The 20,900-nt window shown below is 39.8% G+C and overlaps 1 protein-coding gene across 1 annotated transcript; it reads right to left on the minus strand.

The window, feature by feature from the left end:
• Positions 1–2,607: 2,607 nt before the first annotated feature.
• Positions 2,608–19,479, minus strand: LOC122726356 (zinc finger protein 239-like). Its single transcript, XM_043964027.1, has 2 exons — positions 19,328–19,479; positions 2,608–5,029 (listed from the first exon to the last, which is right to left on the minus strand). The coding sequence occupies exon 2, from the start codon at positions 4,969–4,971 to the stop codon at positions 3,976–3,978; it is 996 nt and encodes a 331-aa protein (XP_043819962.1). The 5' UTR covers positions 4,972–5,029; positions 19,328–19,479; the 3' UTR covers positions 2,608–3,975.
• Positions 19,480–20,900: the final 1,421 nt, after the last annotated feature.

Consider the following 20,900-nt stretch of genomic DNA (forward strand, 5'->3'; position numbering starts at 1 on the left):
ATACTTTTGAAGGTACTATCATGTTTCCCCAAGTCTCCCTTCTATAGGTTAAACTTCCCACTTTTTTCTTAATTTTGTCATTTATTTCACCATCACAGTACCAGTAAATTCTTTTTGGGGGGCGGGGGATGGGAGTGAGGCAATTGGGGTTAAGTGACTTGCCCAGGGTCACACAGGTAGTGTCAAGTGTCTGAGGCCAAATTTGAATTCAGGTCCTCCTGACTCCAGGGCCGGTGCTTTATCCACTATAACACCTAGCTGCCCCAGTAAATTCTAAATTGTGTTGCACTCAGAAAAAAAATTTGACATTTACAATAGAGAGAGTGGAATGTTAACCATTTTTAATACACTGCAGATATTTTAAAAATTTTCCATTTTTTTAAAAGCATTGCTGTTAAATGTTTCTACAGCTGATCAACTTGGTTTATAGTCTGTTCTTTCTTTCCTTCTTTTTTTTTGCAGGGCAATGAGGGTTAAGTGACTTGCCCAGGGTCACAACAGCCAGTAAGTGTCAAGTGTCTGAGGCCGAATTTGAACTCAGGTCCTTCTGAATCCAGAGCCAGTGCTTTATCCACTGTGCCACCTAGCTGCCCCTATAGTCCATGATTTCAAGGAAGGCTTTAAGTTGTTCCTTAGCCTTCTGGCCTAGATTAAGAATTGCTGCTTTTGGTGCTGATTTGTTTTCTTTGAGGATCAAGGTTGGTGCTTTCAAACAAAATCTTGGTTTTTTATTCCTTCTTGGACAATTCTTTGCTGGATTCTTTCCTTTGAATATCTACAAGGAAACCAGCATCCTAAAGTTCCCAAAGTAAATACACCCACTGCAACATCACAAGATCTTCTAACTCTACTAGTAAATAAAAATGACAGATCCTAAGGAGCCATAGAGTATAGAGTCTCATGCACAGGGTACATTTTGGACGTCCAGAATTCCTAGAAGCTTAAAGGGCTTCCCCTTCCCAGGTTCCCAGCCTCAGTCTCACTTGCCATGATAACAACATCCCATTTTTTAAGGTGATCTTTATATGGCATGATTTTGAAACCCTTCACTCTCCAATTTGCCTCCCTCTGGATACTCTCCAGCTTGTCAATGCCCTTCCTAAAACATGGAACTCAAAACTGAACACAATTTGACCTTAAGGAAAGTTAGATTTTACTGTAAATTATTAGCTTGCTACCTGCTATCATTCATCCCCATCATAGACAGCAATGACAAAATACAACATAGCCTTCAACAGAAGTGTAAAGCAAACTTGCTAATAACATTCAAAATGAATTTATTTTGAGAAACAAACTTATAAGCCAAACATTCTACTCTCCAGTTTTCTTCTCTGATCCTGTGGCCTTCCAGGTACTTCCAAACTTCTTTTGGACCCTAAAGGAAATAGTATAAGCTAGACCACTATACTTGAGGTTTATGTGTACAACATAAAAAAAAGTAATTTTGGTGGGTGGTGGTGCATGGCTGTTCTTAGTTGGTGGAGCGATTTGTCTGGTTAATTCCGATAACGAACGAGAATCTGGCATGCTAACCAGTTACACGACCCCCGAGCAGTCGGCATCCAAAAAAAAAAAAAAAGGTAATTTTGGTTTCCTCATAAACAAATGTACAGAAGCAGTCAACGTTGATAAATGTTTTATTTCTTCTGTTTTTCTCATCCGATAACAGTACAGGCCCTTTTTATTGCTTTTGTGCATTGTTGGAATACTGGTTTTTTGTGGGGGTTTTTTGGTGAGGCAATTGGGGTTAAGTGACTTGCCTGGGGTCACAGAGTTAGTATTAAGTGTCTGAGGATGGATTTGAACTCAGGTTCTCCTGACTTCGGGGCCAGTGCTCTATCCACTGTGCCACCTAGCTGCCCCTGGAATACTGTTTAATTAATTTGTTTCATTAGTAGAACCCCCACAGATAGTGAAAAAGGTTTTGTTAGCTAATGATTTGGTGTATGAAAAACACTACCATTTCACCTTTAGAAATTCCCTAGCTCTTAAATTGATTAGCCCCACTTTCAACAGTATTTTTGCTGAATTTTGAATTAAAGTTCTTACCATGTCTAAATCCCATGATCCCCACTCTATGCAAATAAAGGACATGGGTTCCCCAACTTTGGACTACGAGTCTTTAGTCTTTTCCAGTACTTAGAAGGCTAGACTTCTACCAGGATATGGTGTGCATTGCTACATCTACTGGTGGAATATGGAGCTGCAATCTGGGTTTATCAATCTTGACCCTGGGTACCACCCCCACTGTAACTATAAGGGCAGTATTTTATTGTGCTACAAGGAATGAAACATCCCAGTTTTTTTTTTTTCAGTGAACCTTATATTTGTTAATAACCATTAAAAATAATTTTAGAGGACTTTACTAGAAGGATTCTACTATTATGGAAAAAGTTGAGAACCACTGCTTTAGGTGATTCTGGGTTCCAAAGGAAGGCTTAGGGAGGAATAACAGGAAAGAAGGGAAAGTTTTTTGTTTTTTTGTTTTGTTTTGTTTTTGTAAGAAGGGAAAGTATTTTGTTAGGAAATTAGAAGAGTCCACAAAACGACATCTTTTATGTAACATTTTATTTTACTCTTTTAAAAAATTAACAAGCATTTATTTTCTCCCACCTGCCATTTCCTCTCTTTGGGGCAGGGGTGGGGGGAGGGTAAAGGGAGATGTGCATAGTCAAGCAAAACAAGTTCCCACATTGTCCATGTCTAGAAATGTATGTTTCATTCTGCATTTTGAGTCCATCGCTACTTCCTGGAATAACAAGGTTTATACCATTTTTCTGGAGTCCTGGTTGGTTATTGCATTGATTAGAGTCAATAATGGACTTTCAAAGTTATCTTTACAATGTTATTATTATATAAATTGTTCTCTTGGTTCTGCTCACTTCACTCCGCATTAGTTCAGAAAAGTCTTCTCAGATTTCCCCAAAACTCTTCCTTTCATCATCTCTTATGCTAAGTATAGTATTCATATACCGTAGTTTGTTCAGCCATTCCCCAACTGATGGACAACTCCTTAGTTTCCAGTTCTTTGCCATGGCATAGCTTTCCATTCTCTAATTGAGGTGCTTTAGCAATAAAACTGCCAAGGCAATATGATTATTGTAACATTATATGACAGAAGAAACAATTGACAGAAAATCAAGATCTGGGTTCACGTTCTTGGTCTGCATATAAGTTCCTTTATGACATTGGGTGAATCAATTTACTTCTATTTCCTTACCTATAAAAGGAGGGGTTTGGACCATATTCGTATCACAAAAACATGTACCCAGAAACTCTAGTGGCTTGAAATAAAGGATTGGCTCAGGCTTCTTTGAGGAAGTCATTCCACAAGATATAGGGCATGAAACCAAAGACAATTCTAATAACTGAGCATAAGGGCACCATAAAAATATATGTGAGATGGGCCTCCACATGCATTTGTATTAGAAAACATGTCATTGCTTTTATGGTCCTCTGACTTTTCTCCACAGTGATTAAAACATTTCAGAGGGCTTTTAGCAAGCAGGGGGAAAGCTGAAAATCATGGTGGGACGCACCCCTCCATATATCCTGGACTTTACAAATTGCACTTTTAGAAAAAGTATTAGAATTCTAGTACAAGGAAAAATAATGTTAATAAGTCTTTCCTAAACCAGAAAGGAAACTGATCTTGGCTCCTCCAGCTAAACTTTCGTCATGCCCCTGGGCAGGATGGATATCGGTTTCTCATCTACTTGATGGGAAGAGAAAACCCACCTTGGTAATAGCTGTGAGGGCAAATAAGATCATCTATTGAATTTCAGGGCTGATCTGCCCCACTGGTACTAGTAAGGTTGAGTTCCATATTCACATGGCGAACCATACATCCCGTCTAGCCCTCTCTTAAATGGATACTGCTGACAAGGCATGGTGCATGAATGGCTTATCTGAACATAAAAGTCCCGTTGATGATCTCTAGGAGGGTCACTGGGCAAGAACAAGGGGCGTGTCTCTTTATTCTGGAGGTTTCTCTGGAAACTCTCTAAAATGAGTCCTCTGATGCTTCAGGAGATATGAGTGGTGCCCAAAACTCTTCCCACACTTGCTACAGCTGAAGGGTTTCTGCCCTGTGTGAGTGGTCTGGTGGATGATGAGGCCAGACCTCTGGTTGAAGCTCTTGCCACAGTCACTGCACTGGTAAGGCTTCTCACCAGTGTGTGTCCTCTGGTGTATGACAAGGTCTGATCTACGCACATAGCTCTTTGCACAAGTCGTGCACTTGAAGGGCTTTTCCTCCCAATGAGATTTCTGGTGTGTACGGAAATTTGAACTATCACTGAAACTCTTGCCACACTCCACACACACATACGGCTTTTCACCTGTGTGGATGCGCTGGTGACGGATGAAGGCTGAGCTGTCATTAAAGCTCTTGCCACATGTACCACACTTGTAGGGACTGGCACCTGTATGGATGCCCTGGTGTCTGGCCAAACCTGAGCTGTCCCGGAACCCCTTGCCACACTCGGGGCACTTATAGGGCTTCTCCCCAAGGTGAGTCCGCTGGTGCAGCTCCAGATGGGAGCTACGGCCAAAGCATTTTCCACACTCCTTACACTTGTAGGGCCTTTCACCTGTGTGGATCCGCTGATGGCGAATAAGGGCAGAACCATCACTGAAGCACCGACCACAATCCCCACACTTGTAGGGCTTTTCACCAGTGTGAGTCCTCCGATGGAGACTGAGATGAGTGCTTCGGCCAAAGCATTTTCCACAGTCTAGGCACTTGAAGGGTTTTTCCTCTGTATCAGGTCTCTCTTGGCCAATTAATTTTCCTTGGCCCTTTATTGGGGTGTTAGATTTACTCATTTTTCCTTCCATTGGTGGGGACTTCAATTGTTCTTCCAACTTAGGCTCCTTGGTCTCACCATCAGCTCTACCCCAGTCACGAAACAGATGTTGGGCCCTGCCTGTGGCAGATTCTGCCAACAACCCACTGGAAGATTCCTTCATTTCTGGAGCCTCTTGCTTCAAGATGCTCTCTGTCCTGTCTCCTGCTGAAGCCGTAAACCTGAAGAAGTGAAGAAATCAACTAAGTCATTCAGCTCAAATTGAGTGGGAAAAGTATGGCTGGGAAGTAGAAAAGGACCAAGGCAATTGTAGGCATTTTAACTTTCTATATGTAAATCAGTTACTTTGAGATTACTTATTTCAGCAGTTTTCAAGACATGGTCTAAAATCCCTTACATGCTTCTCAGCTATGTCCTTATGATGAAGCTAGTTTATGTTTAGGAGATGCAAATATATTCTATGACATAATCAGGAAGGTAGAACCGCTGGCAAAGTAATTCATATATGTATGCCCCCAAAATCTTTAGTGTCTTGCTTGGGAGTCAAGTCCCAACTTCAGGGACAATGCTTTATCCACTACACCACCTAACTTCCCCTGGAGGTTTAATCAAATTGGGAAATATGACAGAAGATGGATTTGGGAAAGAAGGATACTCTGATTTAATGATGGTGGAACTGTGAATTGATTAACCAGTGTATAAAGTGTCTGAGGCTAGATCTGAATCCAGCTCTTCCTAACTGCTTCTACTTTTCTAACCACTGCACCACTTATATTGTTATTTATATGTTGCTTGTGTATGTTTTCTTCAATAGTTCCTAAAGTGCAGGGACTATGAGTTATACCTAGCACTTAGAAATGCCTGGCACAATGCAATAAATACTTGAGTAAACGGGCATGCCCAAAGGAGAGCTAATTAAGGGAGACTTCTTGGAGGGAAATTATGAACCCATGATTGGGAGGACCAAGGATTAAAGAGAGTTACTGCTGAGGTTGTTAAATTCCTATTCATTTTCTCATCCACTTCCCTTTGTAAATGTGCTTAAATCTAGACCTGCTCTAAAGCAAGGCAATACTCCAGACCCAGAAGCATTGGTAATGGGTCTCAACAAAGAAGAGTGATATTGGAAGGGCTTCTCTGGTGAACACTGTTCAACCCCCACCATCCCTCCAGCTGGGACCATCCATCCACTTAGGGTCTAGGGAGGTCTAAGCCAGCTGCCTCTCCCTGAAAGTAAATATTACTCTAACACCTTGGATAGCTCCCACCCAAGCTAAGTCTAGAACTGGGACGTGGCAAGGGGTACAGTGCAGTTTCCAAACTCGAAACAGGGAATGGGAAGTTACTCTGCCACCAAATGGCAGGTTTGAATAGAGCCAAGTCTCTCCCTCCTCAATTCCACCAGCGGTAAACTAGAGGCTAAAGGGTTGGGGACAGAGCCAGAGGCTTGTTGAATGGATGCCTAATGCCTGCTACCCATGAGTTGAAGTGAGAGGGGGGTACCTTATAGTCACCTGATTGAAGTCACTAAGGCATGAGCCTGCTGTTGGCAAGTAAACTCCCTCTCTTACCACAACTAATTTGGAGCCTAGGCCCAATCACCCTGTTCCTTTGCCAATGGGGGGGGGCAGGGAGGGGGTTGGGGAGGCCTCACCTACCATCAGTATGAAAAGGGAAGGTTTGAATTCTCAAAAAGGGGCAGCTAAGTGGCACAGTGGATAGAGCACTGGCCCTGGAGTCAGGAGGACCTGAGTTCAAATCGGGCCTCAGACACTTGACACTTACTAGCTGTGTGACCCTGGGCAAGTCACTTAACCCCAAATTGCCTCACCAAAAAGAAAAAAAAGACAGAATTCTCAAAAAGAACTGCAAACTATTAACAACCATATGAAAAAATGCTCCAATTCATTAAAATTAAGAAAAATATATATTTTTTAATTGAGGTTTAACCTTCTTTCTTTGTTGTTTGTCCTTCGTTCTCAAAGAGGACCATGGCATCAGGGTGGTGTCATGACTTGCAGTGAATTGGATTTAAATGAGGGAGGGTTGTGCAGGGTCACCAAACTCAATCCTCCAGAGCCATCTGGGTCCAGTGGCAAGATATACATCAAGACAACTGGAGATGGTCTCAGATGTTTAAGGTAATTAGGGTTAAATGACTTGCCCAGGATCGGGTCCTCCCAACTTCAGGGACAATGCTTTATCCACTACACCACCTAACTTCCCCTGGAGGTTTAATCAAACAAATTGGGAAATATGACAGAAGATGGATTTGGGAAAGGATACTCTGATTTAATGATGGTGGAACTGTGAATTGATTAACCAGTATATAAAGCAATTATGCTAAGAAATTGACTAAAATGTCTATACCCTTTAACCTAGAAATTGTACTGCCAGGCATATGCCCCCAATGAGTTCAATGATAAAAAGAAACGCCTCATGTACACCAAAATATGTGTTGCAGTATTTTTTATAGTAGCAAAGAACAAGAAACAATGTATATAGCCATCAACTGGGAAATGATATTAAAGATCAGAGGTGGAAGAGAACAAAGAAGCCATCTAGTCAATCAACAAGGACACAAATACAAAGAATGAAACAACCTACTCACAAGGAGCTTACTTTGTTCTAATGGGGAAGATAAGAGTACATACCAAATAAGTATGAAGAGAAGAAATGTAAATACAAAGTATTTAAATAGAAGGTTTGGGAAGAAGGGCACTAGCAGTTGAAGGGATCAGGAAAAACATTTCTCAGAAGGTGGTGCTTGAACACCATCTTGAAAGAAGAGAAGGACTCTAAGATGGAAATGAAGAGGAAATAAGTTCCTTCTAGGCATCAAGGATGGCCACTGCAAATACACAAATTCAAGAGGCAGTGTTAAGTGTCTGAGGCTGGATTTGAACTCAGGTACTCCTGATTCCAGGGCCGGTACTCTATCCACTGCGCCACCTAGCTGCCCCTGTAAATGGTTTTAAAAGCCAGAGTTTATATTTTATCCTAGATGCAAAATGGAATCAATGGAGTTGACTGAGATGGGGAATGACATGGTTAGATCAACATTTAAGGAAAATGACTGGTCGAAGAGTATAGGATGGAATAGAGTGTTGAAAGACCAGAAGAGGATCAATTAGGAAGCTGTTGCAGTAAAGTAGGTGGTGTGGGTCTGAACTAACTGCTAAATTAGATGGTCTTGCTTGCCTCATTTCTCATCCCTCTCAACCCCTCTGCAGCACTGACAATTGGCTGTCCCATAGGAATCTCAAACTTAACATGTCTCCAAAATAGAACTCACTGTTTCCCCCTAAATCTACTTCTCCCCCAAGGGCACCATCATCCTTCCAGTCATCCTAGTTCCTAACCTGGGTGTTATCTTTGACTCTTTCTACCACAGCCAATCAGCTGCCAGGTCTTGGAGATCTAACTCCATAATCATCTCTTGTATCTATCGCCTCTTCCCTCATTTCCCTCTCACCTCTTCCTATGTCTTATTTTGTATATGATATCCAACTTCCAATTTCCAGTTTCTCTCTGTAATCCCTCCTCCATATGGTTGCCAAAGAAAAACTCCCAAAGCATAAATGTACTCAAAAATCATCTAGTCTGTCTAAGTTAAAAAGACCCTTAATGTTCTGGATCCAGTCCACTTTTTTCAGGAGTATTTCACATTATTACCTTTCATGTACTCTAGAATTTAGCACAATTTGCTATTCCCAGAATTTGACCCTCTCTATGCCTAGAATACAGTCTAATTTCCTTCAAGCCTTAGAGATGCCACCTCTTATTACTACTCTAGTTGATTGTCAGTCAACATGCATTTTTCTTTTTTGGTGGGGCAATGAGGGTTAAGTGACTTGCCCAGGGTTACACAGCTAGTAAGTGTCAAGTGTCTGAGGCCGGATTTGAACTCAGGTCCTCCTGAATCCACAGCCAGTACTTTATCCATTGCGCCACCTAGCTGCCCCCAACACACATTTATTAAGTATGATATGCCAAGCACTGTGCTAAAACATGGTGACACAAAGACAAAAAACACTTCCTGCCCTCCCAAAGCTCATATTTTAATGACAACATGTAAATGACATACAAAAGTACTTAGAAGATAATTGGCAAGGGGGAGGCATCAGCAATTATGGGGATTGGGAATGGCCTCCTGCAGAAAGCACAAAGTCCTACGTGAAGAAACTCCATTACAGGTTGGTACCTTTTGTGCAACTTAGAGTTAGAAAATCACCCAGAGCACTGAGAGGTTAAACAACTTGCCCAGAGTCACACAGCCAAAACATTTCAGAAGCAGGACTGGAACCCAGATCCTTCTCTATCTACTATGGCGTGTCTCTTCATGCATCTGTGTATGTACACACACTACATGTTTCTCTTCAGTAGAAATGTAAACTCCTCAACCACAATGACCTTTGTTTTTGTATCCCCAGCACCTAGCGCAGGGATTTGTACATAGTAGGTGCTTAATAAATTATATCGGTCAGGTGGATACAAGATGATCACAGGGATCAGGGGCCTTCTCAAAGTAGTGTCCCCAGGTCTCTGTCTCCACCCTCCCTTACCCCCTGTAACTAAGGGCTAAAGGGTGATTTTCCAATTGTTTCTCCTAGGTACAGAAATTCATAGTTACATTTCTAGTTGCTTAAATCCAATTGCAAAATTTAGGGTTCAAAAAAGTACCCCTAGCAGCAAGTAAAGTGGGGGCCAAAGGGATAATTTCCGCTTTATTATCCCTCGAACACAAGTAGTGTCTGTGAGGTTCACTGGTCCACCTAAGACACAAAGAAGGAAAATGAAAGGAGAGGGAGAGAGAAGGTGAATGTGTTACAGTTATCCCCCCATTCCCGTCCCTTCCAGTTCCCAAACACAGTTACTTAAATATGTGAATCCCACATATTAATCTATGTAGAAACTTCGGTCTGGAGAAATTCTATGGCCATAGTTCTTCCACAGGACATCTTGGTAGCAGTCCCTGTGGGTGGGATTCAGTTGTCCACATTCCTCTCGGGATAAATAAACTGCCATGTCCTCAAAAATTAGACTCCTGGAATAATGTATGTTCTCATTTCTGGTGGCTTGGGCAAGTACTTCACCCATATTCCATCAAAGGGATATTTGCCACAGCTTAGATCATTTGTTTGTTTACTTCTCTTTGGCTTTAGAATGCATCTCTGTTTATAGCAAGGGCCACTGAAGGCACTAAATATAGTTACCACCAGTCTCTGTAGCACTTAAGGGCCTATGATAAAGATAAACTTATTTTGGAGCTAAAGGTTAGAGAAAGGTCCCCTTCACAAATTTTTACTTAAGGTAACTGCTAGAAGAGTCAAAAAAGGGGAAAATACATGAAGAAAAGTATATAACTTGTACTGTAGCACCCAACTTGAATTACAACAATCACTTTAAAAGAACCTTTGAAAATTCTAAAATAGGATGCTGAGTCTGGTAGAACACTTTTGGGGTTACCATGTCCTTCTACTTGCCTCCAGGAGGGGAAGGCTACACATACCCCAGTTAATGCTCATATAGGATCTACAACCTATATCACTTCACCCGTTTCAGCATCTCTCAGCTTTCCAACAGTCAGACAAAATCCCTATTCATATAGTACTAATATCTTTCCATCTACCCCATCAGTGATGGCTTTCTACTAGTGATAACAATTTCCTTGAAATTCTCTGCAATGAAAGCTATTCATTCTCCCCTTCACTAGGATTCAAAGAGACTACATAAGGCATCATATATTCCTTACTCTTTCCAGACTACTGTCCCACTGCACAATATCCTCTCCTTTGAAATGGATATAAAACACAAAGACCCAGGGGGTAAATTAGATGATTTAGCCCAAGAGTCCACACTTTTACAACAGGCATACAATATGCAGTCAACAAAATTCTGCCAGGACTAACAGGATTAAAATGACTGGTCCTGCAATAAATGAAAGGTTAATGATATTTTTTGAAATTTGGAACAATTTACAAGCTATCTCTTCTTTCTATAATAAGGTTTTTTTTGTTTTGTTTTGTTTTTGCAGGGCAATGAGGGTTAAGTGACTTGCCCAGGGTCACACAGCTAGTGAGTGTCAAGTGTTTGAGGCTGGATTTGAACTCAGGTATTCCTGAATCCAGGGCCGGTGCTTTATCCACTGTACCGCCTAGCTGCCCCTCTACAGTAAGTTCTAAACCTCAGATACATGACTTCTCTAAAATAATGTCTGCAAACAGCTAACCTGAATTTGTAGAAAGGAAACAAAGTAGAGACTGCTGAATCAGCAGTCAAATGAATTAAAAGTTAAGATCTGTGAATAAGGGCCTTTTGAAAGGTAGGTGTGAGAATGTTTTTTGGATAAAGTTAAGCAAATACATAGAAACAAATGTATACAAAGGTCAAGAGGAAAGGCAAAAGCATAGACTAGGACGAAGAATGCTTACACATCCCCACCAGAAGAAACCAGAAGAGTCAATCCATGATGCAGTGACTGAATGTTAGCTTAGGAAAGCCACAGCCTTTCCTCATTTGTATACCAAGAAACAAGTGGACAAATGAGAATAAATACTTTTAGTAGGAGGTAAAACATACATAATACTATAATGTTTACAAAGCACTTTGCTCACAAGTTCATACTGCAAATGTTATTGTTCTGACTTTAGAGATGAAGAAACTAAGCCTCATAGAGCTACTATAAAGTATCAGGGCCAGGATTTAAAAACAGGTTTTCCGAATGCACATCCAATATATTTTCTACTACATGACACAATCTAACACTACTTACTGCCATGTCTCAGTATTGAATCTGTGCATTTCTCTCTATCAAAACAAGTATTATAAATGACATAAAGGTACTTTAAGTTTCTGTTCACAATGGCCAAACTTCAGAGGTTTATAGTAAGTAAAATAGAGACTGAAGTACTAGGGTTGGAACCTATGTTTGCAGATTCAACTCAGCATCAGACCATTACTAGATACTGCTTGTTTTGCCCTACGTGAATCTACTCACTACCCAAAGGGCTTTCTAGGGAACATTCATCCAACCTTGATAGAACAAAATGAGAGAATATGCTGGTCCTGAGATTGCCCTTATTCTTAGAAATGAACTGCTGCTTCTCACAAGCAATGTGAGTACACTTGCAGTAGCTAAATATTATTACACTTCAATCTGGCCTTACTGCATATTCTACAACCTATGTCATTGAAAAAGTCTCATTTCTTCTTTCTAAACTTTATTTAGCGAGCCAATACTTATAAACATTCTGAAATGTATAAATGCTGAGGGCCAATGAGTAACAAGCAATGCTAACTGGTTCATTATGTGAGAAGAATTGGAATTTAATGTTGCTCATGACACTATATACAGAATCTACCAATAAAAAATGTGGGATAGCTCTTGAGGGTGTCCTTATTCAATGAAACCATGTCATAAAATTGATTTCTAGATTTAATGATATACCATCACTTTTACCTGGAAACTGAAAAGAAGTAAAATCTATGTTAGGACAAACTTTGGCTAGCATCTTCAATGTGGAATCCTTTCAATGAAAATCATCAAAAGTTATCATCTATATACGTACATACTTATGGCTGATAAGCAATTGTTGCCTTGAAAGGTACACTGTAAATTTATTCAATATGTCAAACAAGCCAGACAAACTTAGCCTGAAATTTTGTTTGGCAGTAGATAATGAGAACAATTGTTTGTTAAATGAATCCCCTAACTTGAGAAAAGACAATACTAGAAGCAAAGATGGTAAGTGTGCCTACAGATGTGGTTAAGTACATGAAACCACTGACAAAGGCTACAATGTAACATGTGGCAATTATTTTATATCCTTTGATCTTTCCTTGAGTTACAAAGCAAAGGTGCAGCATAGTAGGGACTATTCATTAGAATGGTAGAGAAAGGTTCCAGAAGAAATTCAGACACAGGCCATTGCATGAAACACTGGTTTTGAAATCTAAAGAGAAGCTGACGGTGACATTGTACCAGTGCAAGAGATTTGAGTCTGTAATTTCTATAAGAACCTTCCATCTAGATGTTGAGATTCCAACAGAGAACCCAAAGCCACAGCCAAGTAGTATCCTACTTTACAAGAATAGTTGTAGATGTTCTTGACCAAATAGCAAGGTGTTACGTGAAAGCAGCAAGAAGAAAATGGTCTATATATAGTCGGTTTAAAAAAATTCTTTAGATAGGGCCCTCATCAACTGGTAGATAATAAATTTAAAAGTCTATAATTCAAATATTAGCCATCAAGAGCGAGGAATTCACTAGCGATTGTCCAAGTGGCAAATCAGAGGTTGCAATGATCAGGGCTTAAGACATTTGTCTGCTCCCTCAGCCAAAATGCACTTCATTTGTGACACAACAAAGTACAGAAACAAGACCACATATGTATGCATCATTTGCAAAAAGAAAAAATCTTTGCAGCAAACGCAATAACAAAGAGGGATGCAAAACTCAATTCCTAAGTAAAAAATTACAAGGAAACACATTTGATAATATTTTCTTTCTCCTATCTGTACAAATGTACTTTAAATAAAAATAATTACAAGCAGGTATTGTACTTTTTTCATTGAAAAAAAATTTCATCCTATTATCCTCCATGTTCTTTGCCTTATGAATGTTTTTTTAAAAATGAACTACATCGATTGATGCAGCTTGGTATTGTAAGTCAATTTTAAATTACAAGCTTTCTAGTACAAAATTACCTTTAATTACCTTTTGTTTTTATACTACAAACATGTCTCCATATTCCCCTACCTATACAGCAGCCTCCCTTGTCACAAAGGCAAACTTAGGAAAAATCAACTGACATAGTAACCAGATATAAAACATATCAAATGAGATAATATATGTAAAGTACAATGTCAGTTACTGTTATTTATTATGTAACATCCAGCATCCACAGTCTACCACTTCTCTATTAAGAGGAGGGAGGTGTGTTTCAACATTGTCTTCTGAAACCAATGTTGACTATTGCTCTAAGTTTGGATGCCTTCTTTTCTTTTCTTTTTTTGCAGGGCAATGAGGGTTAAGTGATTTGCCCAGGTCACACAGCTAGTAAGTGTCAAGTGTCTGAGGCCGGATTTGAACTCAGGACCTTCTGAATCCAGGGCTGGTGCTTTATCCACTGTGCCACCTAGCTGCCCCTTGGATGCCTTTTCTTTCTTTCTTTTTTTTAGTGAGGCAATTGGGGTTAAGTGACTTGCCCAGGGTCACACAGCTAGTAAGTGTTAAGTGTCTGAGGCTGGATTTGAACTCAGGTCCTCCTGACTCCAGGGCCGGTATTCTATCCACTACGCCACCTAGCTGCCCCTTGGATGCCTTTTCTTAAATGAACTTTCCTAAAGTCACACAGGTATTAAGTAGAGCTAAAATTTGAACCAGATTCTTTGACTTCATAATTAATGTTCACTCTTCTTTTTATCGAGTAAAAGAATTTCAAACTTAATAAAATATCAACATAACAAACTTGCTTTGTTAACAATTTACATTTATTATTTTCATTTATTTACATTTAAATTAAATTCCCTAACTCTTCAGTCACTTCTCCCACACTTCAATTAGGTTTCTGTCTATTCACTTTTCCTTTGACAATGTCATAGCATGTGTTCTTTCTCCTTTTTACTATTTCATAAAGCTCTTTCCAGATTTCTTCATAGTCCTCAGGCTTTTCAATAGAAATAATAACTGCATTTTACAAAGGAATTTAAAATTTGCAAAGCATTTTGCATACAATATTTCATTTGAATTTGGGCAGTGTCCAAAGGATAAGGATGTTAAATGGTCTTGAGGTCATGCCATGAGGATCCAGTTGAAAAAAACTGGGCATCTTTAGCTTAGAGAAAGTTGTAAGAGGGTGGGGGGGAATAACACAATTGTTATCTTCAAGAACTTGAAGAGCTGTCAAGTGGAAAATAATAGTTAGCATTCATATAGTGCTCTAAGGTTTGCAGAACACTTTACATTATTTCATTTGATCCTTGCAATAACCCTAGGAGGCAGGTGATATTATCATCCTTATTTTATATAAGGGGAGACTGAGAGAATAAGTAACTGTCTGAGGCAGAATTGAAACATATCTTCCAAACTCCAAGTCCAAAACAGTAACTATACCACCCACCTGTTTCTAGGAAAAAGAATTAGATATGTTTTTGGCCCCAGAGTGAAGAACTGGGAACAATGGTAGAAATTGCAAAGAAGCAAATTAGGCTATATATAATTATAATATAATAATAAATATATAATTTAGGATTTATAGGATGTATATGATATACATGATATATCATGCATATCATTATTATCTTTTTAAAATTATGATATACATAATAACTTTTAAAAGATAATGATATAATGCATTCAAGATGGAGAAACAACCTGGCATGGTTGATAGAATGAAGACTTGGAGCCAGAAAGATCTGCATTATATCCCACCTCTGTCACTTATTAACTGTATTTCCATAGACAATGAGACTCAGTTTGTGAAGATCATAGAGTCTCAGGAGTTGGAAAGAACCATGGGTCACCTCTTCTTGGCAAAGACACTAGAGTGGTTTGTCTTTTCCTTCTCCAGCTCATTTTACAGATGAGGAAACTGAGGAAAACTGGGTTAAGTGATTTGCCCAGGATTATGCAGCTAGTGTTTGTGGCCAGATTTGAACTCAAGAATTTGCATTTTGGGGCAGTTAGGTGGTACAGTGGTTAGAGTACTGGCCTTGAAGTCAGGAGGACCTGAGTTCAAATCTGACCTCAGATACTTGACACTTACTAGCTGTGTGGCCCTGGGCAAGTCACTTAACCCCATTGCCTCACCAAAAAAAAAAAAAAATGTTTTACTGACTAGGCCCAGAACTCTATCCACTGCTCCACCTAGTGGCCTATAACATAAGTGAGAAGTGGTGATCAAATCTTTGCTTGGATAAGGGGGGAAACCACTTCTTCCTGAGCTATACTGATTCCATATTTGGATATCTTTAAGTTTTTCTATATAAAATGAGGTTAGACTAAATAATCTCTAAAATGCCTTCCAGTCCTAAATCCTAATTTAACATAGGATGATACTATGTTAACATAAGGCCACGCCCAGATTCTTGTAAGTCCACTGGAGATATCCCATGGTCTAGCCCACAGGTCTCTATCTGTCCACAAGCATAGTAAAAGACCCACTAAATGCTTCTCAAAAGTCTAGGTAAATTATATAAGTTTAATTTGGAATGACCTGTTTTTGTTTAGGCCATGATGGCTTTTTGTAGTCCCTTATTTTTCTAGATTTTCACTAACCATCCCTCCTAATAATATATTCTATCATTATGACAGAAATTTAAGTTCATTGGTCTATAATTTGCAAAAGCCATTCTCTTATTTTAAAAATTACAGACATTTACCTTTCTTTAATCCTACAAAACTTCTCCCAGATGCCAGGATTTTTTGAGCCTACTGACAATGGCTCAGTAATCAATTCTGCCAGTTCTTTCAAGATTCAAGAATATAGCTCATCCAGGCCAAATGACCTGAATTTACCAAGGGCATCTAGGGAACCACTTATATATTTTACTTATTTGGGGTATCAATTCCTCATCAGCCATAATTGATTGCTCTGTTCATTTTTTTTTGGTGAGGCAATTGAGGTTAAGTGACTTGCCCAGGGTCACACAGCTAGTAAGTGTTAAGTGTCTGAGGCCGGATTTGAACTCATGTCCTCCTGAATCCAGGGCCAGTGCTCTATCCACTGCACCACCTAGCTGCCCCTGATCTGTTCATTTTCATCTAAAGGTCATTTTCCTTGTCAAAAAAAAGAGAAGCAAAATAAAAATTAAACAGTTCTTCCCTCAATTGTCAATTAACATTGTCCCAGTCACCCTCAAAGAGGTTCCATCCCATCTTTGCACTTCTTTTCTATAATATAGCTAATATATATATATATATATATATATATATATCCTTTTGCTGTCATTGTTTTCCCTGAAAGCTTCAGCTCATTCTCAGCTTTAGTTCTCCTGATTCTATAGGTCTATGCCATGTTTTATAGTTAATCAAACTACCACTCAATAATTTATTAAGTATTTAGCATTGTGCTAAGTGCAAAAAAATGCAATGAGAATGATAGTCTCTGCTCTCAAAGTGTTTACATTCCAAAAGGAATAAAGAATAAATGGAATAGATGGAAAGTAACTTTAAAGGAGAAAGAACCAGTAACCAGGCAGACTGGGAAGGACCTGCAGAAGGCAGCATTTCAGCAAAGTCTTAAAGGAAGCCAGGATTCTTAGAGGCAGCGATGAGGAAAAGTATGCTAAGTAGAGGCAACTAGATGGCGCGGTGGTAAAGCACCAGCCCTGGGTTCAGGAGGACCTGAGTTCAAATTTGACCCCAGACACTTGACACTTACTAGCTGTGTGACCCTGGACAAGTCACTTAACCCTCACTGTCCCACAAAAAAAAATATTCTAAGTAAACAGGAGAGCCAGTGCAAAGGCACAGTAACGGGAGGGGCATTGTATGTAAGAAACAGAAGGTACACCAGTGTAGCTAATTGGAGAGAAATGTGTAAGAAGACTGCAAAGATAAAGGGCCAGGTTGTGAACAGCTTAAATCTCAGATGGGGAATTTTTCTTCTTGTGTTTCTATTACCAAGAGGTGGTAATAATAGTAATAGCCAACATTTTTATAGTATTTACTACATGCCAGACACTGTGCTAAGGACTTTACAATTATCATCTCATTTGATCCTCAAAACCCCATTTTACAGATACAGAAACTGAGGCAAACAGGGTTAAGTGACTTTTCCAGGGTCACAGTTACTAAGCATCTGAGGCCAAACCTGACTCCAAGCCTGGTACTCAATCCGCTAGGCCACCTAGATACTTAAATGAATAATAATTATATAGTGCTTTAAGATTTACAAAGTACTTTACAAATATTTTCTTTTGTCCTCACAACCCTGGTAGGTGCTATTATTATCATCCCCATTTTACAGATAAGAAAATCAAGGCAGAGGCTGATTTGCCCAGGGTCACACGGCTAGTCTCTGAAGAAAGATTTGAACTCAGAATTTCTTGACTCCATGCCCAGCACTCTTGTCTACTGCCCTACTTAGTTAACTTATAATAGAAAGTCATTGGGTTTTATTGAGCAACGTGGGGGGCGTTAGATGATCAGACTTGTACTTTAAATCACTTTGGCAGTTATAAGGAAGATGAACTTAAGAGAGTATTACAATAGTCCAGGTGAGAAAGCCTAAACTAGGATGGTGGCAGACACAAGATTTGGTGCAGAACCAGAAACAAGATTGCACAACTGATTGACAATGTGGGGTGAATGAGAATAAGGAGAGAAGATGGAACCAAAATTGTGAACCTAAATGATGGGAAGGCTAATGGTCTTCAATAATAAAAGGAAATATTCAATCTCTGTTACCTGCTCACTTCCATCTTCTATATGTCTCTTTTAAATATCAAAGTTGTTAAATGGCTTCCCTGTGCATACACATTTGTTTCTTTAAATCACTCCTTTTTATCACCAATGGAATATTTTCTCTTGGTGTCTTCAGATCAATGAGAATGATAGTCTCTGTTCTCATTCTAGAGAATGAAGTTCCTTCCTGAGGATCCCAAAGATTCTCTATATAAGGAGAAAGCCCAGGGCAGACTTCATTTCCCTCCTGGTTGCTCACCCGGACTTCAACCTTTGTCTCCACAAATCCATCTTTCACTAAATAAATACCTCTCTGGAGCAAAACTGTATCTTTGTGTGATTCAGTTTCCAGGTGCCTAGATCAATGACCCTCAACAAATTTTCGGTGCAGCAGGTTTTAAAATAGTAGATCATTAATGTCATTAATTCCTCCATCAGTCCCTGCCACAGGGTCCCAAGTTGTTCCTCTCCCTGGTCTCTCATTTCTAGTATTTATATATCTTGCTTCCCCAGGCCACTTTACTTAGGATGCCGAGTACCTATCCTCTAGCTCTTCTTTCAGCCCCTTAATTCCTCAGATGTCCTGAGTGAAAACCTATGGACTGTCTCCCTCAAACGCTTAAATCTTGGAAGTTTTCCAACCTTTCTATAGGTCTTTCTCTCATCCCAGACCCAAGTGCAACCTCCAGGATTCAGTCAATCCCCACCTCCATTCCTTCTCTCTAGGACCCACCCCCCCGGGGACCTGGCCCTCCACTCGGCCCCAACTCCTTCATTCCTTCTCCGCCTGCGTTCCCAGCAGCTGCTCGACCTCGAGCACCAAGGTGTTTTCTTCTCCCACCATCCTCACCCTGCCTCCAGCTGACTCCAAGCATCCCGTCCTCCCAAGTCCCAGGTGCTCACTGTCGGCCCTCGCCCGCACCCCACATTCTCCAGCCCATCCCTGGCTCCATCCCGAGCCCGGCAGCTCCGGGCCTCGCCCTCCCCGGCAGGAAGCAACCCGCTCCCGTCTTCTGCAGAGCTCCAGCCCTGGTCAGCTGCTTTCCCCAGCCTGGGCCCGGCCCCTCCCCAGGGCGCGAGAGTGCCCTCCGCCCGGGCTCAGACTCACAGGCCGGGGCCGCCCCGGGGCTGAGTCTCCTCCTCTTGGCGGTTCCGGGTAAGGGCACTCGTGGCCTCTCTCTGGGACCTAGAGGCTCAGGGCACGCCAAGGACAGCGAAAGCTTCAGCCGAGAACAATGGACAGGAAGTGTACGGGCCCGAGAGGCGGGACCGTCCGCACTGCCATGGCGCACTTCCGGGTTCCCTCTAGGACCGCGTAAGTGTTATCTCGCTGGTTTTGTGTCTTCTTGCGGAATATTTGCATGTTTCCAGAAGGCTTGCACCGGATCCTTTCAAGACCTTTACTACTGATGTCACTTTTTTTTTTGTAAATTTTAAAATGTATTTTAAATTTACATACAAAATGAGAAAAGAAAAAAAATACCTTTGCCATGTACACAGCCGAACATAAGAGAGGATTCAGTATAAAACAATAAATTTCCATTTCAAGAAAACCTAAATAATAAATACTATGCATTGTTTTCAAAGCTGCTCAGCTTTTCTTTGCTTCTTTGCTAGTTTTCTTTCGTTCTTTGTTGTGCACTTTTTACTTTATTTTGTAAAAAACTTTTTTTTTTACTTTCCCCCTCCCAGCAAGAAGGCTACAATTAAGTGTGGATATATGCACACATATACATGTACATGTACATATACATATACATATACACAGACATCTATAAACATGCACATATATACTCATACATATATATGTAAGACTGTACTATATTTATTTACACCTTTCATCCGCTTCTCTGAAGGTGAAAACAGTCTTTCTATGTTTCTCTAGATCAACCAGCTTATGATTTCCTATATCACAGCAATATTCCAACCCAATCACATCCTATCCAAGAGTTTATATATTAAAGATTCTCTCCCCCACCACCACCACCAATTTTCTGCATTCCTTCTATTCTTGGCTTGCATAGGTTTTATTTGTACAAGAAAAGTTTAATATAAAATAATCACAATTATGCATTTTACACTTCAATAATGCTCTCACATTATAATATAGTTTAAGCTGTGATACTGCTGAATCTACTTTCTTTACATCTTCTTTCCCCTGGTTTCTTTGAAGTTCCTGACCTTTTGTTATTCCAAATAAATTTTGTAATTTTTTTAACTCATAAAAATTTTTTTTTGTAATTTGATTGTGATGACTTCAAATAAATAGATTAATTAGGTAAAATTGTCAATTTAAAAATTATACAGGCTTTACCTACCCATAAACAATAAATATTACTTAAATTATTTGGATCTGACTTTATTTGTATAAGAAGTGTTTTATGTTTCTGTTCATATAGTCACTGTGTTTGTTTTGGCAGGTATACACTCAGGCATTGTATACTGTCTAGTTATTTTAAATGGCCTAAAATAATACTGAATACTATTGCCTCTAGGTAAGTTCAGCAAAACCAGGATTTACCAAGACACTCTTCTTAGCCTTTTTTTAAAAAAGGTATTTATCAAGTTTATTTTAATTCATACATTTCATAGAAAAACAGTAGAAGACACATCCATGATGTATGAAAATAATTTAGGTCTGTACAAATTCTTCTATTTACAGGCAAAGGGACGTGGGAACA

Source organism: Dromiciops gliroides, chromosome 4 (assembly GCF_019393635.1).
Source record: "Dromiciops gliroides isolate mDroGli1 chromosome 4, mDroGli1.pri, whole genome shotgun sequence".
NCBI classification, from domain to species: domain Eukaryota; kingdom Metazoa; phylum Chordata; class Mammalia; order Microbiotheria; family Microbiotheriidae; genus Dromiciops; species Dromiciops gliroides.

Excerpts from the sequence above, each read along its gene's own strand:
- LOC122726356 (XM_043964027.1), bottom strand. The coding sequence starts at position 4,971 with ATGAAGGAATCTTCCAGTGGGTTGTTGGCAGAATCTGCCACAGGCAGG.